The sequence below is a fragment of the Oryctolagus cuniculus genome, chromosome 9, assembly GCF_964237555.1.
Source record: "Oryctolagus cuniculus chromosome 9, mOryCun1.1, whole genome shotgun sequence".
Classification (NCBI taxonomy): domain Eukaryota; kingdom Metazoa; phylum Chordata; class Mammalia; order Lagomorpha; family Leporidae; genus Oryctolagus; species Oryctolagus cuniculus.
This window is the reverse complement of record NC_091440.1, coordinates 67,349,020-67,376,234: the sequence shown is the minus strand read 5'-3', so window position 1 is coordinate 67,376,234 and position 27,215 is coordinate 67,349,020. Positions and strand designations below refer to the sequence as shown.

At 38.1% G+C, this 27,215-nt stretch overlaps 1 protein-coding gene and 1 pseudogene across 2 annotated transcripts in view; both read right to left on the bottom strand.

Annotated features, from left to right (window-relative positions):
- Positions 1–27,215, bottom strand: part of RB1 (RB transcriptional corepressor 1) — a 156,267-nt gene that overhangs the window by 106,405 nt on the left and 22,647 nt on the right. For both annotated transcript variants that reach the window (XM_002720723.5, XM_051832230.2), the window contains exons 4-12: positions 26,903–27,022; positions 17,474–17,512; positions 16,089–16,156; positions 15,174–15,284; positions 12,209–12,351; positions 8,550–8,627; positions 6,277–6,386; positions 5,424–5,501; positions 330–417 (exon numbers count right to left, since the gene is read on the bottom strand). In XM_002720723.5, coding sequence (XP_002720769.1) covers positions 330–417; positions 5,424–5,501; positions 6,277–6,386; positions 8,550–8,627; positions 12,209–12,351; positions 15,174–15,284; positions 16,089–16,156; positions 17,474–17,512; positions 26,903–27,022 — 835 coding nt within the window. The remainder of the gene's footprint in view (positions 1–329; positions 418–5,423; positions 5,502–6,276; positions 6,387–8,549; positions 8,628–12,208; positions 12,352–15,173; positions 15,285–16,088; positions 16,157–17,473; positions 17,513–26,902; positions 27,023–27,215) is intronic.
- On the bottom strand, positions 17,051–17,154 carry LOC127487266 (small nucleolar RNA SNORA70; annotated as a pseudogene).

Sequence of the window (27,215 nt, the reverse complement as noted above, 5' to 3'; positions counted from 1 at the left end):
TCACCGCATGTCAAGTAAATAAAATAAAATAAATTTTAAAAAGTAATGTATCTGTAGAGGAAAGAAAATGATTTCAAAAGTGAGGTCTAGATTGCAAGAAAGAAAGCAAGCAAGACAAATGATAAATATTAGAAAATATAAAAATAGCACCTTCTAAATTAAATCAACACTGCTAATAAAATCTATTTGGGGGTTAAAAGCAAGAAATAAGATCAAGGATAACTACATGTTGGATAGGAGATAAATGTCTTAAAATATTGAGTCTTTGATGTTTAATTTACAAATGTTTTGTCAAGATTAACAAAAATAATATTATATATTTGGCTTACATTGAAATAGGAAATCAGATTTTCTGAAGGTTGATCACTTGCTGAGTTTAAAATCATCATTAATTGTTGAATGGTATTCATAACAGTCCTAGAAGAAAAAAAAACAAAGAAGAGTTAAGCAATGAAGAGAAATAAAGAAAAAATTAAATTCATATATTTTCTAAGTTAAATGTATTTTTAAATACACTTTCTCCTCTTTATCTTTTAAAAGTTCCCTGAAATAAGACTTTACCAGGGCTGTTTATGGAGCTGCAGGTTAAGCCACTGGCATCCCATATCATATGAGTGCTAATTCAAGTCCTGGCTACTCCACTTTTTCTGTCTTTCTTCCTTTCTTTCATTTCTTCCTTTCTTGCCTTTCTTCCTTTTTTCCCTTCCTTTCTCCCTTTCTTTCTCTCTCTTTCTTTCTTTTTTTTTTTTTTTTTTTTGAAGATTTATTTATTTATTTGAAAGGCAGAGTTACAGAGAGGCAGAGAGAGAGAGAAGTCTTCCATCTGCTGGTTCACTCTCCAAATGGCCACAATGGCCAGAACAGCACTGATCCAAAGCCAGGAGCCAAGAGCTTCTTCCACATCTCCCACATGGGTGCAGGGGACCAAGGACTTGGGCCATCCTCTACCTCTTTCTCAGGCCACAGCGCTGGTCCCACTGCTCCACTTTTGATCCAGCTCTCTGTTAATGTGCCTGGGAAAGCAGCAAAAGATTGTCCAAGTGCTTGGGCCCCTGCACACATATGAAAGACCCAGATGGGACAGCGCTGCAGCTCAATAGGCTAATCCTCCACCTAGTGGTGCCGGCACACCGGGTTCTAGTCCCAGTCGGGGCGCCGGATTCTTTCCCGGTTGCCCCTCTTCTAGGCCAGCTCTCTGCTGTGGCCCGGGAAGGCAGTGGAGGATGGCCCAAGTCCTTGGGCCCTGCACCCCATGGGAGACCAGGAGAAGCACCTGGCTCCTGGCTTCGGATCAGCGCGCTTTGCCAGCCATAGCGTGCCAGCTGTGGCGGCCATTGGAGGGTGAACCAACGGCAAAAGGAAGACCTTTCTCTCTGTCTCTCTCTCTCACTATCCACTCTGCCTGTCAAAAAAAAAAACAACCAGATGGAGTTCCAGGTTCCTGGTTTTGGTCTGGCCCAATCCCGGCCATTGTTGCTATTTAAGGAGTAAGCCAATGGATGGAAGATTTTTCCCTTTGCGTCTCCATCTCTGTAACCCTGCCTTTCAAATAAATAAATCTTTTTCTAAAAAAAAATTCCTATGTGTACTGTTGCTTACAAGAAATTCCATTTTACTTAAATCTTGAAGAAAAGATGTACTCAATAATCAGTGAGTTTATAATTACAGAACTGATATTTACTAATAAAACTACATATCAATAAAACACTAATGGGTCAAATCAATGACACTATTTTTAGGAGTAAAGACAATGGCATTATATATTTTCATATTAAACAGAAATAAAGGGCATCAAAATGGCATTCTTTCAAAAAATTACAAGAAAATACTAAACACTTTTGAATAAAAACAAGAAGATATTTGATAGCTCAAATAAAGAATCAAGTGACTGTCCTTTATGGAAATATTTGAAGAAGAAAGGCACTAAGTTCCTGAATAATTTTTAAAATCACTATTTTCAAAGCATAAAATCAAGTCAGTATCATTACATCTTTTTAATTGTATAATATCAAGTGTGTGTGTGTGGCAGAATGTATAGTAAATATGAGCACTCCAATTTTGGAGTAGCAGTGTATTTGAGACATTGCTTAATGATGCAAAGATTTTCAGAATGTTTTGAGCTGAAAGGGCCCTTAAATATTAAGTAAAATATTTTCAGTGTTCTCAGCTAAGCCCCTCAGAGCTATAGCTACACTTTTTTACCTTTCACTCACAATATTGCAATACGGCTTTCCTGTGCGACTATGCTTACTGATGTATTTCAGCTACAATGACTAGAACCACAAATGACCAACTGTTAAAATCAAAAAACATTTGTCTTTCATATCATTTGTTCTGATACTTGACTTCATTGATGCATTTGACACCTAAACACTCTTTCCTCAAACCCCCTCCCTCCTTGGACTTTTCTTGGCTTAACTCTCTGGGCCGTCTCATTCTTCAGAATCTAACTTCCATTTAGTCCTTAGATGCTAGCATTCTTTTGGGTTTGGCCCTTAGCCATCACGCTTGCCATTAAAAACCTTTGCTTTAGGCAATCTCATCTATTTTCACGGTTTAAGCTTCCCCTACTTGTCCCTTAATTTTTTTTTTTTTTTTTTTGACAGGCAGAGTGGACAGTGAGAGAGAGAGAGAGAAAGGTCTTCCTTTGCTGTTGGTTCACCCTCCAATGGCCACTGCGGCCGGTGCGCTGCAGCCAGTGCACCACGCTAATCCGAAGCCAGGAGCCAGGTGCTTCTCCTGGTCTCCCATGGGGTGCAGGGCCCAAGGACTTGGGCCACCCTCCACTGCCTTCCCGGGCCACAGCAGAGGGCTGGCCTGGAAGAGGGGCAACCGGGACAGAATCCGGCACCCTGACTGTGACTAGAACCTGGTGTGCCGGCGCCACAGGCGAAGGATTAGCCTATTGAGCCGCGGCGCTGGCCTGTCCCCTAATTTTTAAGAGCCTTACATTATACCATTTACCAGATATCCTCTTCATAAGTATCCCAAGAATAATATTCTAAATATGAGTTCATCAAAATTTATCAAACCTTCATTCCCACCAGCACCCTATTGGTTCAGATCTTCTACATCTCTGAACTTAACTATCACAATAGATCAGTCCAGAGATTTTCACTATGCCTGTGGTCGTAAGACCTAGGCATGTGCACCTTGAAAAAAACCCTCAGGTTATCCTAATTTGCACCTCTGGTTAAGAACCACTGAGAAAAGTGGACAGGTGGGTCACCTTGTCTTATCCTCCTCAGTCCATCTACTCACAAACTATTGCCATGCACACCTGTAAAATGAAGTCTGATTTTAATTCTTATCCCTGTTTCATAACTATTTATAGCACAAGTTGTATCATGTACAAGCCACAGTGTAAACCTTTGAGTATGCCATAAAAGGTCTTTCATGTCTAATACCATACCTCCATGCCTACAATTTCATCCTCTTATTTTACAGTCAATCAACATAGAGCTACTAACAGTTCTAGATATACTGTGTTGTTTTACACTTCCATTACTTTGCACATGCTGTTTGCACATCTTTAAGATTTTTTTTATTTGAAAGGCAGAATTACAGAGAGAGGGAGAGAGAGAGGGAGAGAGAGAGAGAGACATCTTTCATCTGCTGGTTCACTCCCTAAACGGCTGGAGCTGGGCCAGTCTGAAGCCAGGAGCTAGGAGCTTCTTCTGGGTATCCCATGTGGGTGCAGGGGCCCAAGCATTTGAGCCATATTCCGTTGCTTTCCCGAGCACATTAGCAGAGAGATGGATTGGAAGTGGAGCAGATGGGACTTGAACCAGCACCCATATGGAATGCCAGCATTGCAGACGGCAGCTTTACCCACTAAGCCACAATGCCAGCCCCTATTTGCACATCTTAAAATGTCTGTCCTGCTAAACATTTCAATAACATCGCTTCATAATTCTTCTGTGCCATCTCATTAACTTGTTCATTAGTCTTTTATGATATTAATATGAAAATGTATTTGTTTCATGTCTATATAGTCATTTAAAATATATTAATGATTGTCTACTATGTACTAGGTATTAGGCTAGGTTCTAATTATTAAATGGTAAACAAAAATAGTCGTAGCTCATATGGTATGAAATTGAAAGGATATTGTGGGTATTGGTGAAAACCATATGCAAAGACAAATGAATTTATAATTATAATTGTGATATACATTATGGAAGAAATAGAACAGTATGCTATGAGAAAGAATAATAAAACACTTCAGGGAGAAATATAACCTTAAAAATGCAATATTTGTGCTGAACCTTAAGGAAGAATAGCAGTTGATAATCCACAGAAAGAAAAGAAGAGCTTCAAGAAGACAGAATATCAAGTGTGAAGGTTTTCAAGTTCAAAAGAGTTTGCAGAATGCAATAAAGTAGAAGACCAAAGTGTAGCTAAAGCAGAGTGAGCAAGAAAACAAGTAAGATCAGAGAGGCACATAAGCCAGATTATACAAGATCTTATAGGAATTGTTAAGGAAACTGCATGGGAAGTAATCACCAGGTATTAATAGCAGGATACATATCATCTGATTTACATATCTAGAATATTATTATTGGGCTCAGTGGAGAATAGATCTGAGGATGGGAAAGGAGGGAGAGTAGAAGCAGTCAGATCAGTCAGTAGGCTACTGCAAAGAACTATCCCAAGACGAGAAAGATGTCTTGAACAAAAGTGGTAAGAATAGAAATAAAGAGTAGTAGATGGACTTAAGAAATATTTTAGAGGAAACTGGCACTGTGGTGTAGCAGGCAACGCTGCGCCTGCAGTGCTGGCATCCCATATGGGCACCGGTTCTAGTCCCGGCTGCTCCACTTCCGATCCAGCTCTCTGGTATGGCCTGGGAAAGCAATAGAAGATGACCCAAGTGCTTGGGCCCCTGCCCCTTTGTGGGAGGCTGGGAAGAAACTCCTGTTTCCTGGCTTCAGCTAGGCCCAACTCTGGCGATTGTAGCCATCTGGGGAGTGAACCAGTGGATGGAAGACCTCTCTCTCAGCCTCTGCCTCTCTGTAACTCTTGACTTTCAAATAAATAAATAAATAAATATTTAAAAATATATTTTGGAGGTATATTCAACAAGACTTGACAACATAGTTAGATGTGAGAAGTGAATGAGAAAAAGGACAGACAATATAGTTCTGCAAGGTTATATGTAGATAAAATGTGATATATATTTTTTCTTTTTTGTTTACTAAGATGGAACACACTCCCATTTCAGTAATGAAAACTGAGGGCAGATAAAGCTAGGTTTAATAACCATACTATCAGCAACTAGTAAACCACCTGGCACACAAAGCACATTCAATATTTATTTGTTGTATATGTGTACAAATATATAATGAAGCAAATGAACAAATCTGCAACACTACAAAGCACTGAATAATTACAATGAAAATGAAAGATAGGGAAATTCATACCTAACTGGAGTGTGTGGAGGAATCACATTTACTTCTTCATCAGGATTATTTTTTCGTGGTGTTCTCTGCAATTCAAAACTAAAAAACGATAAACAAAGTCATTTTACTGAAAATTTACAGTTTGTGGTTTATAAGTCAAAAACATAATACTTCCTGTTGCTTCATAACATCATACAAAATGACAGATTAATAATAAAAATGATAGTAAATACATGATCCAACTGCCGTTTAAATAAATAAAAGGTTTTTCACACCATTGTTTTTTAGTATAGACCTCTTCTCATGACAAACAGGGACATCATTCATTATTTTTTGAAAGGGAAAATTAAGTGGTTTCTTCCTGATAGTATTAATAACCAAGTTGTTCAGTATTTAAAAAAATCAAAGCTCAAATAAATCAATCTGGCCATTGCAGCCATTTAGGGAATAAACCAGTGAATGGATGATCTCTGTTTCTCCCTCTCTTTCTGTAACTCTGCCTTTCAAACAAATTAAAAAAAAAAAAAAAGAGCCAGGCAGGTAGTAGTAGATGAAAGTATGGAAAAAAGATAGAGACCAATGCTTCAGTAAATTATTATTGCAAATATTTTCTTTTGGTGCACATTTTACAAATTATATTCAGCTAACTGAAAATAAAGATAGTTGTTATTGAACATAATTCATATTTAATCCTAATAAATTATATGCTTAGAATAATATTATACTTTTCTTTATTTAAAGGCATTTGAAAGTAATTTATTATTATTAATGGTATTTAAGTCACTAAGTTAAATAAAATCAATTTAAGCCACCTAAAACAATATTGACCTATATCAAAAGCATATCAATAAATAATGATATATTATATGCAAACCTGTCCAAAGGATCATTCTGGAGAGTTTCATCATGATCCAAAAATAATCTTGCATCTAGATCTTTGTTTTTAAGATAAATTTCTTCATATCGTTTAGAGAGACTTTCAACCTCAAAAGAAAAAATACAATCATCTTTTTCATGTTATGTCTCTTAGCATACAGGAACACAAACTTATTGAAGAATTTTTGTATAATAAATATGCCATTTTACAATAGATACTCACATGCAATATTTAAGGCCTATCTAAAAATGAAGTATAGAAAATGATAAAAGTTTTCAACTTCAATTTTAAATGTATTTTATATATGCATTTCATGTATGTAGAAATCTATGTAGGCAAGGGTCATCAGATCAGTACTAAAGACAAAAATAGGTATTATAACCACTTAATTGCTAAGATTCTCCAAACATCTCACATATCCTTCACTTTGAATCTTCTTATTAATTTATCCATATAAAATAAAGGGTTGTTCCCAAACATCATAGCAAATTCTCTTAATTATATATTCTGCCAATCTTTTCTAAAACCCTTTGGTTCACTCCAGCTTCATTTGGTTAAGAATCTTAGGCAAGAGAATTAGCTCAATAAGTTAACCCAATTAACACACCTGCATGATTTATTGCCAATCTTAGATATTTTCCCACTGTTCCTGGAAAAGCAAAGTGTGTAAGATTGTTTAGAGTTGTGAATAGTATTTTTTTTTCTTTAGCCAAATGCTAATATTCAAACAGTTCTTGCCTCTCCAATACCATATCTGACACCTCTTATGGCCTGTATCCCAATCTTAATGAATTACTTGGATTTCACTTAACAGAAAATACTAACAAAATCACTGTGCTGTTGATTTGACAATGTTTACACCCTGGAAATGTCTTTCATAAAAATCACATCACCTCCTGACAATTTTCCACAAAATCTCTCTGCCCCAGTTTGGATTAGGTAGCCCACTGAGATATCACAAAAGTCTGTGCATGCATCCTCATACTTCAATCAGACTCTTAAACTCTTATAATGTTCCATTTCTTTACCTTTTCCATTAGTACTTTCAGGACAGTGACTGAGATGAAGTCTCTATTCATGGTATCTAACATAATGCCTGGCACACAGTAAACAATATTGTTTAAGAAATGAAATGTTTTTAATGTTTCTAAAATGAAACATTAAACTAATTCGAAAACTAGATACCAATTTAGATAACAGAATCAGCGGTCTGTCTACCTGATCTCATGCTTTTTGGCTTGGGTAGCTATAACGAGGTACTTCTAAAGCACTGCTTTATCACTGAGTACTTGTTCTTTATCAGTTATCACAGCATCTTTTCCTTTACATAGTCCACCTTACCCCCACAAAGTTCTCAATTATTCTGCTTTCATCAAAAAGACTTTTGTGGCAAAATGTGAAAGAAACAGGTAGAGTGCACCACTATTGTAAAATATATTTCTGTAACACAAAATCATTTTGCCAAATTTATTTCAATTAAATAGTTTTTAAAAATACTCAAAAAAATTGGCCAGTGCTGTGGCACAGTGGGTTAAAGCCTTGGCCTACAGTGCCGGAATCCCATATGGGCTCTGGTTTGAGTCCCAGATGCTCCACTTCCAATCCAGCGCTCTACTATGGCCTGGGAAAGTAGTGGAAGATGGCCCAAGTGCTTGGGCCCCTGCACCTGTGTGAGAGACCCAGAAGAAGCTCCTAGCTCTGGGCTTTGTATCAGCTCAGCTCTGGCCCTTGCAGCCATTTGGGGAGTGAACCAGCAAATGGAAGACCTCTCTCTTTCTCTCTCTCTCTCTCTCTCTCTCTGGTTCAACCTCTCTCTGTAACTCTTTCAAACAAATAAAATAAATCTTTAAAAAAAATACTCAAAAAGAAATGTTGTTCAGCAATGACAATAGGCTGATGGCATTAATCACAGACCCTATGTTTGATGATGTATCACAAAGCAAATAAGAAGCAAATTTGATTGTATATATTTGTGCAACATTTCATTTCAATATTTAATGACACAGGCATTTAAAAGCCTAGACTTTGAATTTTGAAAGATTTCAGTAAATATCAATTTCTAATATAAATCACAAAATGATGCATATTTATACATCTGAATATATATTGAAAAGTTTTTTTGTTACTATACACAAATCTACTTAGCTAAACTCCTTTCCATGGACAAAAAATGCTGGATATATAGTAAATTAACCTGAAGAAACCTAGACAACTATCTTCCCTACTCAGTCTCAGAACATTATTTTTTTTATTGTTTTCTTTTAAATTACCTCTGGAAGTCCATTAAAAGCAACAATTCCAAGAGAATTCATAAATGGAATAAAATTTTTGAAATAAACATTTTTCACCTGAAAGAGAGAAAGTCACAACATGACTATTAAAATTTAGAAAAAAAAAACCTCTCATCTCTGTCACTATTAATACTATAATTAAAATATTAACTGATATTTAATTAATAACATACTTGAGTGAGTGTGCTACTTGTTTATAGCTATTTACTTTTTAAATGCATGTGAGAGAGGCTTCAGGTCCTAAAATGAAGGTAAGTGAACTGTTAATGAAACAGAATTTATGGAAACAGAACTTGCAAACCAATTTCAACATACCATATTTAACAAATGATAAAAAGATATATATTTCTGATATATATATCAAAATATACATATTTTGTATACATGTCAATATATATCAAAATACATATCAAAATACTAAAAAAAAAAAAACACAACTTGACTAAAGTTGCACAGCTACAAGGTGGCAGAGTAGAATTAAAATCCAATCTGGGGACGGCGCTGTGGCACAGTAGGTTAAAGCCTTGGCCTGAAGCACCAGCATCCCACATGGACACCGGTTCCGAGTCTCAGCTGCTCCTCTTCCAATCTAGCTCTCTGCTATGGCCTAGGATAGCAGTAGAAGATGGCCTAAGTCCTTGAGCCCCTGTACCCACGTGGGAGACCCAGAAGAAGCTCTGGCCATTGCGGTCATCTGGGTAGTAAACCAGTGGATGGAAGACCTCTCTCTCTGTCTCTACCTCTCTCTGTAACTCTGTCTTTCAAATAAATAAAATAATTCTTAAAAAAAAAAAAAATCCAATCTTTCTATCATCAAAGCCAAAGTTCTTTTCACTTCTCTACAATGCCTCTGATTTCTCCCCAAAGCATGTCATCTGATCATCTGGTATCTGTTCAGGGAATTTTGTTAAACACAAATGCATGAAAATAATTTCACACACAAAATTAATGAATAATTCAATCCAAAACCAAATAAAAATGTCCTGTTGGATTATGCATTGTTTCTTTCAAAAGCACTCTACAGTTAAAATGGGTAAAAAACAATAAACAAATAAACAAAACCATACTCAGAAAATCTGGGGCTAGTCCAGCTGTTCTACCCTTGGAATACATTATAGATATTTAAGCAACTTGCTTTTCTTTATTTAATTTCCTTTTCCAAACTGGGAAATACATTTATTAAAGTGTGAATAAGTTAATATCATTTCCTACTTTCTGTTCACAAATAAGTTGTAAGAATTAAGTCTCTGAAATACTTAGTTTTGTTTTCAAACTAACTCCAATTTACTTAAAAGTATATAAAGTGGGTATTTGCAATTAAATAATTAGTATGACTAATCGATAGTTACATAATCATAAATATATACATAGATAAGTTCAATTAATTAAGACATCATTAAGCCTTTTAACCAACTATCATTTAAAATCAGTTATAAAGATTCTAGGCCGGCGCCGCGGCTCACTAGGCTAATCCTCCGCCTAGCGGCGCCGGCACACCGGGTTCTAGTCCCGGTCGGGGCGCCGGATTCTGTCCCGGTTGCCCCTCTTCCAGGCCAGCCCTCTGCTGTGGCCAGGGAGTGCAGTGGAGGATGGCCCAGGTGCTTGGGCCCTGCACCCCATGGGAGACCAGGAAAAGCACCTGGCTCCTGGCTCCTGCCATCGGATCAGCGCGGTGCGCCGGCCGCAGCGCGCCGGCCGCGGCGGCCATTGGAGGGTGAACCAACGGCAAAGGAAGACCTTTCTCTCTGTCTCTCTCTCTCACTGTCCACTCTGCCTGTCAAAAAAAAAAAAAAAAAAAAAAAAATTTAAAATCAGTTATAAAGATTCTAAATTCTAAGAAATGAAATGTTTTTAATGTTTCTAAAATGAAAGATTTCCTATCTTTAAAATGAAATTTCACAAGTAGCTCTGAAATCCAGAGATTTAAGAACCAGAAACCAGAAAAATGTTATTTACTACTATTTATTATATTGTGACTAAGAGACAGAATTATAATAAAAATAAATATTTCTATTACATTCATTGGCATATTTGCAAAGATAAATTATGATTCAAGAAAAGTAAAAGTATATATATAGTTGATAAATTTATCATTTAACTGTATTTATGGTTTGTTGACATTGATAACAGCTGCAATATTGAAGCACAGATATTTTGATAAATCATTTTACTGCTTCTTTTACTAGATTTTGGGGCTATATCCCTTTCTTTCCCAGAATTGACAGAGAAAGTTCAAAGATGCAATAGTTCTTACTGGTATCTGGTCATAATAAATTATGGACAATATAACATACCGTGAGAAAACAACATGATAGAATGATAGGAGCACTAGTACTGGATGTCCCAATTTTAGTATATGTGTTGCCGAAGCGAGCACTGGATGTCCCAAAGTATAGTGTATACTCTGGTCATAATGTGTCTCTGGAAACTCATTTACTCATTACTGAAAGGAGGTAGATTATATTATTTGTAGGATTCCTCCTAATTCTGTTTCAAATTTTATGAAAGAGGAAAGTAATTCCTAGGCATCCATATTTATTCTCTACAACCACTAACATCTAGTGTAATATTTAGAATGAGAGCAGTTATGGATAGTCGAACAGAAATTTAATGTTGGAATCACCACTAAACCAAAACACCAGGGTTTTCTTGGTAGGTTATTTTAAAACATTAGGGGTATCGGTAACCTCAGAAGAATCAAAGAACAAATACATTTTAAAACTACTGTCTTGGAGATACACATTTCAGTGGCTCCAGAGCAAGGAAACTATTCTCTTTAAAAATCAAAGTAAATAGCCGGCGCCGCGGCTCACTTGGTTAATCCTCCACCTGCAGCACCGGCACCCTGGGTTCTAGTCCCAGTGGGGGTGCCAAATTCTGTCCCAGTTGCTCCTCTTCCAGTCCAGCTCTATGCTGTGGCCCGGGAGTGCAGTGGAGGATGGCCCAAGTGCTTGGGCCCTGCACCCCATGGGAGACCAGGAGGAAGCACCTGGCTCCTGGCTTTGGATCGGCGCAGCGCGCCAGCCGTAGCAGCCATTTTTGGGGTGAACCAATGGAAGGAAGACCTTTCTCTCTGTCTCTCTCTCTCACTGTCTAACTCTGCCTGTCAAAAAAAAAAAAAAAAAATCAAAGTAAATGAGGGGAAGGCATTGTGGTACAGTAGGCTAAACCACTGCTTGGGACCCTGTGCCCCATATCAGAGTGTTGGTTCAAGTTCCAGGTATTCCATTTCCAATCCAGTTCCCTGCTAATGCCCCTGGGAAGCAGGGAACTGAAATGACTGTTCAAGTACTTAAATCCCTGCCACCCAATGTGGGAGACTTGGATGGAGTTCCAGGCTTCAGACTGGCCCAGCACTGGCTGCTGCAGTCATTTGGGTAGTGAATCAGTAGTTGAAAGATAGATGGACTCTCTCTCTCTGTCATTCTGCCTTTCAAATAAATAAATAAATAAGTAAAATAAATCTTTTAAGAAAAATCCAAGTAACTGAGTATGAGAACTAAAACTTTTTCTAAATGTTTGCTACTGTAACAGTTGGCACAAAGCACGCTCATCACAAAAGAAACAGATACTGCTAAGAAGAACTTAACATCGAAATCTACTTGAAATGTTTTAAAGAAACCATGAAGTTAAGTTACCTCATCTATATTACAATCATGTTCTTTACAGAGCATGTCAATAATTCTTGTATCTTGCTCTGGCTGTTTTGCTATCCGGGCACTTCTGTTTTGCCCTCGCCTGGGTGCTCGAGGTGAACCATTAACAGGTATTACAGCTGTTTCTGTAAAAATAGTAAATTAGATAAGAATACCTGCACACTCTACCATACAAAATAATGAAGCACTGTAATTATAATTTGGAAAGTCATAAATAATCTTGGCAGCATCTTACTTTTATTTATTAGGCATCATTAGAAGGATAAAAATTTTATCCATTTATTGGTTATGTACATATAAGAATTGACATTTGTTTTTATATCCCTATTTCCTTCTGTCCCCAAATAGCCCAGACAGAAATATAAAATACCTAGTCTTAGAAACAAATGCAAAGAGAAAGCTGGCAAACAGCCCATTTATAAATTAATTCTAAGTGTATCCTACTTAGTCTACAAGAGGAAAAAGTGCTTTCTGGGGCAGGTATTGTAGCACAGTGGGTTAGGAAGTTGCTTGGGAAGCTCACAAACCATATTGGAGTGCCTGGTTTGAGTACAAGCTACTCTGTGCTTCCAATCCAGCTTCTGACTTCTGTGCCTGGAAGGCAGTACATGATGGCCCAAGTCATTGGGTTCCTGTCACCCACGTGGTGACACCCTGACGCAGCTGCTGGCTCCTGGTTTCAGTCTGGCTTAGCCTTGGCTGTCACAGGCATTTGGTGAGTGAACCAGCCAACAGAAGAACTCTTTCTCTGTCTTTCTCTCTCTGTCACTCTGCCTTTCAAATAAATAAATCTTTTTAAATAATATTTTCAATCTTACTTTTTAAAATGAGAAAATATTTATGGGTTCAATTCCTAGCTTCAGTATAAAAATATAGTTTTAGTGAAAGATGATGTCTATAAAAGATGGATATATAAATTTAATAAATTTGTGACTTTTAAAAATCCCACATATTATTTTGAGCATTCCCAATTCAAACTGAAAACACAGTCAGCTGTTAAAGATTACAGATGATTAAGTATAAAAAAATATTTATTGCCATAAACCCAACCAGTAACTTAAAGGAAACTAAGAGGACAAAGAAACATGTTAAATTATAACATAAGATATAATCAGCAAAAGCTGGACTGTGGGGAGCTTAGTGGGACAACCCATCTGATTATTTAATAAACAAAATGTGAATGGGAGAAAAAAGGAAAACAAGAGTTGGAAGAGGAACTTTTATCAGCTAATCAAAAGGTAGATTTTATTTAAACTCTGATTGAGTCAACCTATAAAAACATTTTGATATTACAATGATATTATAATTGAAAATCTGTACACTTATTAGATATCAGATATACACTTATAAATAAATAAATAAAACAAGAAAAAGGAAGGAAGATAGGAAGGAAGGAAAGAAGGAAGGAAATAAAGACTTAAGATATTAAGAAATTATGATTACTTGATATTACCTGTGAAAATGGTGTTGTCATTACACTGTTTAAAAAATATTTACCTCTTAGAGATAAGTACTGAAATACAAAAAGAGGACATGGTATACAAACATGTGGTTCAAAATAATATAGATGAGGGAGCAGCAGCACTGTGGTGTGGTTGGTTAAGCCTCTGCCTGCTTTGCCAGCATCCCGTATGGGTGCCAGTTCAAGTCCCAGCTGCTCTTCTTCCAATTCAGCCTCCTGCTTATAGCCTGGGAAAAGCAGTGGAAGACAGCCCAAAATCTTGGGTCCCTGCGTGGGAGACCTGGAAGAAGCCCTGGCTCTGGATTGCCCAGCTCCTGCCATTGTGGCCATTCACTCCCTAGAGTGAACCAGTGGATGGAAGACCTCTCTCTCTCTATCTCTCTATCTCTGTCTGTAACTCTCAAATAAATAAATAAAACAAGAAAAAGGAAGGAAGATAGGAAGGAAGGAAAGAAGGAAGGAAATAAAGAAAGAGGGAAAGAAAAGAAAAGAAAGAAAAGAAAAAGAAAGGAAGGAAGGACGGACGGACAAACTGGGGGAATTGGGCAGGAGAGATAAGGCTACAGATTGACCCTAAAACATGTCAAGCTAGGTGATATCTACTTTTGTATTCTTTTGAAATTCTCTATAACAAAAGTTAAAAGTTTACCACATTCAGTCAATTCAATACCTCAGCCTGGTTTCTCTTTAACACAGCTTTTAAAGATCTGACTTATCCAAAAGAACAAAGACTGTTAAGCTAAAGCAAACATTACATCAACTTATTAAAGTTACAGCATTGAAAAAAAGTGAAGAAAAGGTATATAAAGAAAAAATTTTAAGTGCAAGAAAATTTTGAAGTATACTATTGATATAGTTTTTCCTCTGCTTTGCATATGGGGCCACCAAAGAATGCAATTTTGGTCTAAGAGGAATATATACAGATAGATTAATGGTATCTAATTATTTAATATCTAAGTACACTTCTCATCTCTGTAATCATCCACTAAAGTAGTATTAATTACATTTTATGTACCAAAAAAAAAACTAGACACATAGTTATACAGTACAAATAAAAAGTTAGTTAAATTGATCTTGTGGAATGAGCCACTCTTTCCCATATAAATTTGCTCATATCTTCATCTTGGTTTTTGCTATTCTTTACTAAGAATACCACTTCCAGTATTAACTACTCTTCAACACTCATTTCAAATACCAATTCTTTTATATGGTATTCCTTGGTCTTCAACATTTCAGAATACTTTCTTATATCCTGAGCTCCCAGAGCAGTTGTCATACTTTGACCCACATCACTTTCTACCATATATTCTAATTATTTGCTTACATGTCTTATTTTACTTTTAGAACTTCCATTACTTGAGGGCAGAGCCAATATCTGATTTATTTTTTAACATCAGCTTTACAACCATACCAGCCCTACTAGACATTCAATAAACAGTTGCTGAATAATAAAGTAGGGGAGCATAAATTATTTACAATACTTACTATATGGTTCTTTGAGTAATGCAGGAGGTGAGAGTTTGATAAAATAGTCAAGAACACACAACATTAACTGAAATGAGATCACCAGGTCATCTTCCATTTGTAATACCTCTCCTGAGAATAAAAATGGTTCACATTTTTAAGAACATACATAAAAAATTTATCTGGAGTGATCACATAATTTAATAATAATTATTCTGGGGTGGATTAGGAAAATTTTTATACTTTGTTGTATTGTCTGAATTATTTATCAAATATCTTTATGAAAATAGTAACATCAATATTCTTTTTAAAAGAGGGGGAGGGAGAAAGAATGGAAATATTAGAAACAGAAATGAAATATTTCTAATGTTGTTTCCAGTCCCAGAATTATAAGTACATGCTAACAAGGACCAGCTCTGTGGCATAGCGGGTCTGTGGTGCCAGCATCCCATATGGGCACCAGTTCAAGTCCCAGTGGCTCCACTTCAATCCAGCTCTCTGCTTATGTGCTTGGGAAAGTAAAGGCTGCTCCACTTCTGATCCAGCTTCCTGTTGATGTGCCTAGGAAAGCCATTGGAGGATGGCCCAAGTATTGGGAACCCTGCACCCCCATGGGAAACCCAGAAGTAGCTCCAGACTCCTGGCTTCAGACTGGCCCAGCTCTGGCCATTGCAGACATTTGGGGAGTGAACCAGTGGATGAAGATCTCTCTGTCTCTCCCTCTCCCTCTCCCTCTCTCTCTCTGTAACTCTGCCTTTCAAATAAAATAAACAATTAAAAAAAAAAAAAGGGGTTGCTAACAATGAATAAGTCACACAGAGAATGGATGGGGTGGAGTGTGTGTATTAATTGAAAAAAAATTTGCATTTAGTCCAAAAGAATGTCGATGTAATTATTATATTTGTGACATTGGCATATAATCAAAAACAAATTTACCTTTAGCTAGTAAAAACGTGATCCAAGAAACTTTTAGCACCAACAGAGAATTTATTTCAGTAGATACCCTAGTAAACAAATGGAAAGCAGAAAACAATTTAACAATGAAAAAATTTTAACTATCCCTTTTGGATGATTTTTTTCTTTTTTCTTTTTTTTAAATAGAGACCTTAGATAAATGCATAATAAAAGACAATCTACTTTAAATGCCCAACTTATATTTGAACTCAATTTATCTCAATTCACTTGGATAGTTTGCCAATTTAATTAACACTCTGCTTTGATAATTTTTCCACAGTTATTCACTTGTTGGAATTAACAGCTGTGTATCAATTAATTAACAAAGATAATTTTCCTTTCTATTGACCATCTTCCACTACTTCTACTTCACTAGGGCAGAAAATCTCATGTATTACTTGTTTTGTTTCCAGAGAAAAACTCTGGGACTCTATCTACATAGGTATATCTTCAGAGCATACACTATACACTAAAAAATAATAATTTAGAAATTTTAATAAAGGCCTTCACATTTTTTAAAATTTTTTTGGAAAGGAAGTAGGATTTGTTTGTCTGCATGAATAAAGAGGGGGCAGCACAATGGAAGCCCTCATGTGTACAGGGCTTACCACTTGTTGAGAGCACCATGACTGGAGATGTATTTGACCTCACAGCCATCTGAAATGAGTCATTTCTCAGTCATTAAGTCTTCAAATGCATCTGCATTAAACTCAGTAAAGCTCCATTTCTTTGAGGAGTGGATCTTCTGGTGGCCAGGAAACTTGAACTTGTTCCTGCATAGGGCCTCAGTCACATGCTCTTTGTTTTGCACCTTTGTGCAAATGGACTTGATAGCTTGGCCAATGTGAACCCTGGCCACCGAGCCCTGGGGCTTTCTAAAAGACACCTAGAACATCTATCTGCAGTCTAGATTAGACCAGCTCCAGACATAGGTCCATGGGAAAGGGTGTCTTCGGTATCCCTAGGACAACCCATACAAGAAACAGGCTGCATTACTATGAAGGAGGAGGCGGTCTGCAGCCACTGCACTGTACTTATTCTTTCACAAATTATGCTCTGAGCCTTTAATAAAATACCTATAACAGATTGCCAATAAAGATTCAGCCAATGAACTTGCATTTTTTCCCCTAAAAATGTTGGTGATACATTGGTAGTGAATCAATTTCCACCTTATTCTTGCCTTGTGGTACACATAGGGCATACATTTCAAATCATTTGCTTTGTGAGAAAAATAATAAATTACACAGAACTTAAGTCTATAACTTTACTCATAGAGTAGCATGCTGCAACATATCAAATATCACTGAGATTATTCCAGAAAAATCAGTTGTTTAAAAGTGACAAATAACATAGTCTGAACTACTTACGAACTGCTGGGTTGTGTTAAATATATAAGTTCACATGTCCTGAAAGGAAGAAAATTATATTAACATTATGGCTTTTTAAAAAGTTACATTTTAGGGTCTGGCATTGTGGCATAGCAGGTAAAGCCACTGCCTGCAATGCCGACATCCAATATGGGCACCAGTTTTGAGTCTTGGCTGCTCCACTTCTTGTCGAGTTCCCTGTTAATGTGCCTGGGATAGCAGTGAAAGATGGCCCAAGTGATCAGGCCCTTGTACCCATGTGGAAGACCCAGGTAAAACTCCTGGCTCCTGGCTCTGGCCTGGCCCAGCCCCAGCTGTTGCAGCCATCTGGGGAGCAAACCAGCAAATGGAAGACCTCTGTCTCTCCCTCTCTCTCTTTCTGTAATTTCAAATAGTCTACCCTGAAGCAAATAAACTTTGGTATTAATCTCCCCAATTACTCTCCAGAAAAATGTAAAAATAGGAGAAAAAAGTTACTCTAAATTATCTCATATGACTAGTCAATAAAAGTTCTACATCCCTTTTACAAAGTCTACATGTTTAATGCCAAATCTGACTGTCACTCCCCAGTTTATAACTATTGAATGACTTTCCATAGCCTATAGGATGAAGTCCAAGTTCATCACCACTTTTTTTTTTTATTATTTATTTGACAGATAGAGTTAGACAGTTAGAGAGACAGAGAGAAAGGTCTCCCTTCCATTGGTTCACCCCCAAAATGGCTGCTATGGCCGGAGCTACGCCGATCTGAAGTCAGGAGCCAGGTGCTTCCTCCTGGTCTCCCATGCAGGTGTAGGTGCCCAAGCACTTGGGCCATCCTCCACTGCCTTCCCGGGTCACAGCAGATAGCTGGACTGGAAGAGGAGCAGCCGGGACTAGAACCCGGTGCCCATATGGGATGTCGGTGCCGCAGGCGGAGGATTAACCAAGCGAGCCAGGGTGCTGGTCCCTCATCACCAGTTTGATCCTTTCACCCCTTTCAGATATTAGCAATTTCAAAGTAGTACATCCTTCTACTGCACTGGCTTTGCACACATTAATCACTGTCTAGGAGGCTCAGCCATAATTCCTATTCATTTTGTTTGGTGAATTTTTATTATCTTTTCCATTTTAATTAGACATTGTTTTCTTCTAAAATTTTATTCCTGACAAAAATCATCCCCAAAGTAACCCTTAAACACATAAATGCAATACTTTGCTCACTATATAACTTTTACTTCTGGGGGTGGGTTTGTGGTACAGCAGTTAAATCATTGCTTGGGACACTCACATTCCCTGGTTTGAGTCCTGGCTACTCCACTATGATGCAGCTTTCTGCTTATACACACAGTGGGAGACAGCAGATGATGGCTCAGTACTTGGGTCCTTTCCACCCACATGGGAGACCAGCTGGAGTTTTAAGCTCATGGCTTTCGCCTGGCCCAGCCCTGGCTATGTGTGAACATTGGCTGAGTGAATTAGTGGAAGATCTGTCTCTCTGCCTTTCAAATAAAATAAAAATAAATTTTTAACTTAAAAAAACCTTCTTTTTTTTTAAACTGTTATTTAATGAATATAAATTTCCAAAGTACAGCTTATGGATTACAATAGCCCCCCCCATAACTTCCCTCCACCCGCAACCCTCCCCTCTCCCACTCCCTCGCCCCTTCCATTCACATCTAGATTCATTTTCGTTTCTCTTTATATACAGAAGATCAGTTTAGCATATATTAAGTAAAGCTTTCAACAGTTTGCACCCACACAGAAACACAAAGTGTAAAATACTGTTTCAGTACTAGTTACAGCATTAAATCACAATGTACAACACATTTAGGACAGAGATGCTACATGAGGAGTAGGTGCACAGTGACTCCTGTTGTTGACTTAACAAATTGACACTCTTGTTTCTGGCATCAGTAATCCCCCTAGGCTCTTGTCATGAGTTGCCAAGGCTATGGAGGCATTTTGAGTTCGCCGACTCTGATCATATTTAGACAAGGTCATAATCAAAGTGGAAGTTCTCTCCTCCCTTCAGAGAAAGGTACCTCCTTCTTTGATGACCTGTTCTTTCCACTGGGATCTCACTCGCAGAGAACTTTCATTTAGGTTGGTTGGTTTGGTTTGGTTTGGTTGGTTTTTTTTTTTTTTTTTTTTTTTTGCCACAGTATCTTGGCTTTCCATGCCTGAAATACTCTCATGGGCTTTTCAGCCGGATTCAAATGCCTTAAGGGCTGATTCTGAGGCCAGAGTGCTATTTAGGACATCTGCCATTCTATGTGTCTGCTGTGTATCCCACTCCCCATGTTGGATCATTCTCTCCCTTTTTTGTTCTATCAGATAGTATTTGCAGACACTAGTCTTGGAAAAAACTCTTCTTTAAAAGAAAATTTCCATTTAAGCATAATCCTCCACAAAGAAGCATTACATTTATTAATGCATTTAGTTTTATAAAAGGTATAATTTATTTATTTACTATATGCTTTTTAAAAAAGATTTTATTTTATTTATTTGAAAGGCAGAGTCACAGAAAGAAAGGGAAAAATAGACAGCAAGCAAGCTCTATCCACTAATTCACTCCCCAAATGGCCACAACAGCCTGTGCTGAGCCAGGCTGAAGCCAGGAGCCATGAACTCCATTACAGTCTTCCACATGGGTGGCAGCAGCCCAAGCACTTAGGCTATCCTTTGCTGTTTTTCCAGGAGCTTTAACAGGGAGTTAGATGGGAAGTGGAGCAGCCAGGAATCAAACAAGCAGCCATATGGGATGCCGGCATTACAGGCAGCAGCTTAATCCACTGCACCACAACACTGGACCACTATAACTTCTTGATGATCATGTCACATGATTTTGTATCCCCAGTACCTAACATAAAACCCAGTACTGGGGCCGGCACTGTGGCACAGTGAGTTTAAGCCCCAGAATGCAGTGCCGGCATCCTATATGGGTTCAAGTCCTGGCTGCTCCTCTTCGTATCCAGCTCTCTGCTAACGGCCTGGGAAATCAGCAGAAGATGACCCAAGTCCTTGGGCATCTGCACCCACATGGGAGACCTGGAAGAAACTCCTGGTTCCTGGCTTCAGATCAGCTCAGCTCTGGCCATTGCAGTCATTTGGGTAGTGAACCAGCAGAATAGAAAATCTCTCTCTCTGGCTCTACCTCTCTCTCTAACGCTGTCTTTCGAATAAATAAAGTAACTCTTTAAAAAAAAAAAAAACAACCCAGTACTAATCCTTAATGTTTGTTTTAGTTTCTTAGTGTATTTTCAGGAAAAGTTGATAGTGTAAAGTCTCTTAAATCACAAAATACTTTCATAAGATTTTAATTGAATACATATAAATATATATAATTTAAAAAGTTCATGGAAAACATAATTAAAAGATAAACTTATTTTGTTGCAAAACCTTTTGAAGTCCATGTATGACTTTTTCATACTAAACATATGAGTAATCTAATAAGTTTAGGAAATGCTGAACTCAATAAAGTTCTATAGATTTTACTATATGGGAATGGTATGTAGTATTTCCCAAATTAGGCAGAAATTTTTTGTTTTAAAAAGTTAATTTTCATGTAGAGTTTATACCAGACACTAAACTCATCAGTATGTATTATTTAATATATCAGAAAACTTAACAGGGTAGGTACTACCATTAATTCCATTTACACATTAGAAAACTAAGCACTACAATTAGGTAACTCACTTGCGCAAGATCACCCAGTATATGCTGGAGCCCAGACTTGAAGTCAAATCTGTTTGACTCAAAAGTCTCCATTCTCATCTTCAATGAGCTCTGCTACAGCCTCCCTTTTCTGGTGAGGTATCAGATCAGACTGTTGTTTTCCAGAGAATTCTTTGGGAACTTTAGTCATGTGTGCTACTTACTAATCTGGAAATACCAGTGTTTATGTGGACTTTAGGAAAAATATGGGAAATAAAAGCTTCAGAATTCTTCAGAAATAAAAACTTCAGAATTCTCTATGTAGTTTTTAAAAGCTTCATTTTTTAAAAAAAAGATTTATTTATTTATTTGAGAGGTAGAGTTACAGACAGAGAGAAGGAGAGACAGAGAAAAAGGTAGTTTAGCCGGTGGTTCACTCCCCAAATGGCCACAATAGCCGGAGCAGGGCTGATCTGAAGCCAGGAACCAGGAGCTTCCTCCGGGTTTCCCATGCATGTGCAAGGGCCCAAGCATTTGAGCCATCCTATACTGCTCTCCCAGGCCTAACAGAGAGCTGGGTTAGAAGTGGAACAGCCAGGACATGAACCAGTACTCATATGGGATGCTGGCACCACAGGTGGAAGTTTAGCCCATTACGTCACAGCACTGGCCCTAAAAGCTTTCTTTCTTTCTTTTTTTTTAAGATTTTATTTATCTGAAAGGTAGAGATATAGCGTGAGAGAGAAAGATCTTCCATCCACCGGTTCACTCCCTGAATGGTTACAACAGCTAGGGCTGGACCAGAATGAAACTAGGAACCTGGAACTCCATCTAGGTTTCTCATCTGGGTGGCAGAGGCCTACGCACTTGAGCCATCTTCTGCTACTTTCTCAGGCACATTAATAGGGAGCTGGATCAGAAGTGGAGAAGCCAGGACTCAAACTGAACTGCTGCTCATATGGGATGCCAGGATCACAGATGGGGGCTTAACCCATTGAGCCACAATGCCGGCCCCTAAAGCTTTCATTTTCAACATGTAATAGTTAAAATATTCAAGTTCAATTTTCTTTTCCTACTTTATCATCTGGGTTGTCTATCATCTAAATAATTCTCTATAACCTTCTCCTCCCCATCCTTCCAAACTACTTACTAACCCAAAATACAGACACAAAAAAAATATACATTATATAATGGAATCTTAACATGAATCTGAATGTTAAAAAAATGTTGGCTTATATGGTTTATTTATTGATCTTAGCTCTCTGTTTATATGGGAGGAGACAGCAAACCACTTAAATAAAGGAGACTATAAAATCTGCTACTATCCATCAGGTTATTCTACTTTATAACTTGGTTTTCTGACTCTCCCTTAATATCCATCAGTAGGAGGTATGATGGGTTAAAGAATGAGGTAAAACCAAAACTAATATCAGATTTCTGATCTCATCACATAAAGCAGAGCCAAAAAACCTGGAAGTATCCAGTTAAAATTATTATAACAGGAAAGAAAATAAAGACTATACTCTAAAATCAATCCTACCAAATTAGCCCCAAATTTCTATACTCAGAAATAAACTGATGATTATAGATTTTTAAATATCAATCTTTAAGCAATAGAATTTCCTTTAAAATTGGCTTAGAGAAATTTTTGCTTACTTTATTATATCCTCCTTAGAACTGTAAGCTATTCACATAAAATCTCAGTTAAAATTTCAACAAACTTCTGTCTAGTCATTTCATTCTATGTAAAACTAGTCTAGATTTTTCCCCTGTAAACTGTCATATCATAGATCTTGTTTTATTTATGCAACATTAGAAGTACTTTTTCATATTGTTATTATTCCTCATCAAAACAATTTTTAAGATTTATTTATTTACTTGGAAAGCAGAGCAACAGACACACACACACACACACACACACACATAGATAACTTTCATCCACTGGTTCACTCGCCATATGGTGGACCCCAGATCTAGGTGTCCCACATGGATGTCAGAAGCCCAAGTACTTGAGCCATCTTCCACTGCCTTCTCAGGCTCATCAGCAGGAAGCTGGATAGGAAGATGAACATCCAGGAAGCTGGCACTGTGGCGTAGTGGGTAAAGCCACCAGCTGCAGTGCCAGCATCCCATATGGGCACCAGTTCAAGTCCCAGCAGCTCCACTTCCGATCCAGCTCTCTGCTATGGCCTGGGAAAGCAGCAGAAAATGGCCCAAGTCCTTGGGCCCCTGCACCCGCATGGAGACCCAGAAGAAGCTCCTGGCTTCAAATCAGCCCAGCTCTGGCTATCATGTCCATTTGGGGAGTGAACCAGTGGATGGAAGATGTCTCTCTCTCTGCCTCTGCCTCTCTGCAACTCTGCCTTTCAAATAAATAAACAAATATTAAAAAAAAAAAAAAGGAACATCCAGGACTCCAGTCCAGTCGGCACTCTGATATGGGATGCTGGCATCACAAACAGCAGCTTAACCACATGCCACAGTGCTAGCCACTCCCCCAATCAAATTTTATTTCATATTTATATTATTTTGTGTTTAGGCTATATTTACAATATTTTACTGTTTAACTTCAGTTGTGAATAAACATTTTCTCATTTTTCAGGGGTATAATTAGTGTGACAAAAATTTCAAAAGACTTTTTTTTTTTTTACTTAGGATCATATTCTTGGGATAAGCTCAAGAAATTAAGTAGGGGTCAGCACTGCATCTTACTAGGTAAAATCACAGCCTGCAATCCCAACATCCCATATGGGCACCTGTTGGAAACCCATCTGCTCCACTTCCAATCCAGCTCTCTGGAATCTCTGGAATCCAGCTCTCTGCCTGGGAAAGCAGTAGAAAATTACCCAAGGCCAGTGCCGCGGCTCACTAGGCTAATCCTCCGCCTGCGGCGCTGGCACCCCAGGTTCTAGTCCCGGTCAGGGTGCCGGATTCTGTCCCGGTTGCCCCTCTTCTAGTCCAGCTCTCTGCTGTGGCCTGAGACTGCAGTGGAGGATGGCCCAAGTCCTTGGGCCCTCCCTGCACCCCATGGGAGACCAGGAGAAGCACCTAGTTCCTGGCTTCAGTTCAGCGCGGTGCGCCGGCCGCAGCAGCCATTGAGGGGTGAACCAATGGAAAAGGAAGACCTTTTTCTCTGTCTCTCTCACTGTCAAGAAGAAGAAGGAGGGGGAGGAGGAGGGGGAGGGGGAGCGGGAGAAGGAGGAGGAGGAGGAGGAGAAGAAGAAGAAGAGGAGGAGGAAGAGGAAGAGGAGGAAGAGGAAGAAGAAGAAGAGGAGGAGGAGGAGGAGGAAGAGGAGGAAGAGGAAGAAGAGGAAGAAAAGAGGAGGAGGAGGAAGAAGAAGAAGAAGAATAGGAGGAGGAGGAAGAAGAGGAAGAGGAGGAAGAAGAGGAGGAGGAGGAAGAAGAGGAAGAAGGAGAGGAAGAAGAGGAAGAAGAGGAGGAAGAGGAGGAAGAGGAGGAAGAGGAGGAAGAGGAGGAGGACGAAGAGGAGGAGGAGGAGGACGAAGAGGAGAGGGGGAAGAAGAGGAGAAGGAGGAGGAGGAGGAGGAGGAAGAAGGAGAAGGAGAAGGAGGAGAAGGAGAAGGAGAAGGAGAAGGAGAAGGAGAAGGAGAAGGAGAAGGAGAAGGAGAAGGAGAAGGAGAAGGAGAAGGAGAAGGAGATAGATGACCCAAGTGCTTGGACCCCCGCACCCTCATGGGAGACCTGGAAGAAGTTCCTGGCTCTTGGCTTTGCACTGGGTCCGCTCTGGCCATTGCAGCCATTTGGGGTATGAAAAAGCAGATGGAAGACCTCTTTCTCTCTCTCTCTCTCTGCCTCTCTGTAACTCTGCCTTTCAAATAAATAAATATTTTAAAAAGAAAAGATATTAAGTAAACAGTTATAAATAAGTTCAAAGGACAGAAAGTAATTTAGAAAGTCATGGCTTTCGGCAGGCATTCAGGGAGTAAACCAGATGCAAGATCTTTTGTCTATCTGCCTTTGTCTCTCTGCCTTTCAAATAAAAAGACAAAGAAATTATATATGCAATGTGAGCTATTTGGTGTTAAAAAAGAAAGAAAGAAAGAAACATACTATAATACATGTGATTATCTCCAGATTTGAAATTTTGGTTGATTCATATTTTTTTAATTTTTTTAAAGATTTGTTTATTTATTTGAAAGGCAGAGTTACAGAGAAGCAGAAGCAGAGAAAGAGAGATTTTCCATCTGCTGGTTCACTCCCCAAATGACCACTACAGCTGGAGCTGGGCCAGTCCAAAGCCAGGAGCCAGAAGCTTCTTCTAGGTCTCCCATGCAGGTGCAGGGGCCCAAGGACTTGGGCCATCTTCCACTACTTTCCTAGGCCATAGCAGAGAGCTGGATTGGAAGCTGAGCAGCCATGACTCAAACCAGAGCCCCTATGGGATGACAGCACCACAGGCAGTGGCTTTACCCGCTATGCCATAAAGCCGGCCCTGCGTATTTTCTTATTTATGCCTTTCTGAGTTTTTCAAGTATTCTATAATTATTTCACAATTCTTATGCAAACTGCTGAGGCAATTTTTTTTTGTAATAAAAACATTCCTTTTTTTGTTCTGTGCAAAAAGCTTCTATCATCAAGAAAGTTAAAAAAAAAAAATCTAACACTACCATATTAAAAATAAAAAACAAGACCAAGAAAAAAACCTTCCTTCAAAAGTTCAGGCCAACTTTTAAGTTTCTCCCTCCATTTTCCTCTCCCTCCAGCACACCTCTGAAGTTTTAATGATATCAACAAAAAAGAAGGGAAGAAGAAAAAAGATATACATCTTCAAAGAAGATGCCTCATTTCAGCTCTGTCTCTATTCTCTCCAGAATATCTAAATATGCACCTTTTCCCTTCTCCTTTTACCACCCTATTACATAATTGCTTATTTAGCCTACAACATTAACTTGCATATTCTCTTACCCAGATGAAATGAGCTCCAAAACAAACATAATTATAGGGACATGGCATAATAAGGGCTACAGTTTGAATGAGAGATACAAAAAAACAACCCAAGCTTTTTTTTTTATTCTTCCAGTTGAACAGTAATAGTAAAAACCTCTGTAGACTGACCATGGAAGTACAAATTATAACTTGATAGTACACGTCACATCTGCTTTTCACTGCCAATATGTTTTTTTCTTTCTAAACTAAAATAGCAGCATGAGAAGAAGTTTAAATTGTACGTCTTCCAGCAGATAAAACTAAAACAAGTACCAAACTTAAAGTTTGTAAAAACAAATAAGAGATGTGTAAAGACCCTAAAACGTTTAATTTTGGAGGATGCATTCAGAATGCCTATGACTAAATAAATAAGAAAGCTAAGAAACAATAAGAAACTTGGTGGCAGGCACTATGGCACAGCAAGTTAAGCCAATGCTTGCGTCACCTGAGTCCCATATTGGAGAGCCAACTGCCCTGCTTCCAATCCAGCTTCTTGTTCTGCACCTGAGAAAGCATCAAAGGATGGCCCAAGTGCTTGGGTCCCTGCCACCTAAGTGGGAAACCCAGATGGAAATTTTGGTTCCTAGCTTCAGCCTGAGCCAGAGCAGGCTACTGTGGCTATCTGGGGACAGAATCAGCAGATGAAAGATTTGTTTCTGGTCTCCCTCCCTCTGTTGCTCTGCCCTTCAAAGAAAGAAAAAAAGAAACTAATAGGACAAGGGACAAGTCTAAGAGGTAACAATACTTAATAACTTCACTAATTATGTAACAGTTTCCAAGTGGACTCTAACTATCAACAATGACATGAAAAATCAGGGTATAGCCCTAATAAAATTTTTACTTTACCTTTCTAATTTGCTGTAGAGTGCACACAAAACATTATATTTCTTCAACAATCTTGACATAGCATTATCAACTTTGGTACTGGTATCAATTTCTTTTAGTAAGTCAAAAAATTTATAGACACTATAAAAAATAGAGAAAAAACAAGTAATGTTTGAATTTTATTTCATTTTCAAAGTACAGACATATCAATTCAAAAGATTATTAGTTCTATACAAAATCACTATTATATTCTTTGAAAGGAATTACTTTTTTGCATTGTACTAGAATTTGAAGAAAAAATCAGCTAGTCTTCAACATACACTCCTATGTCTAT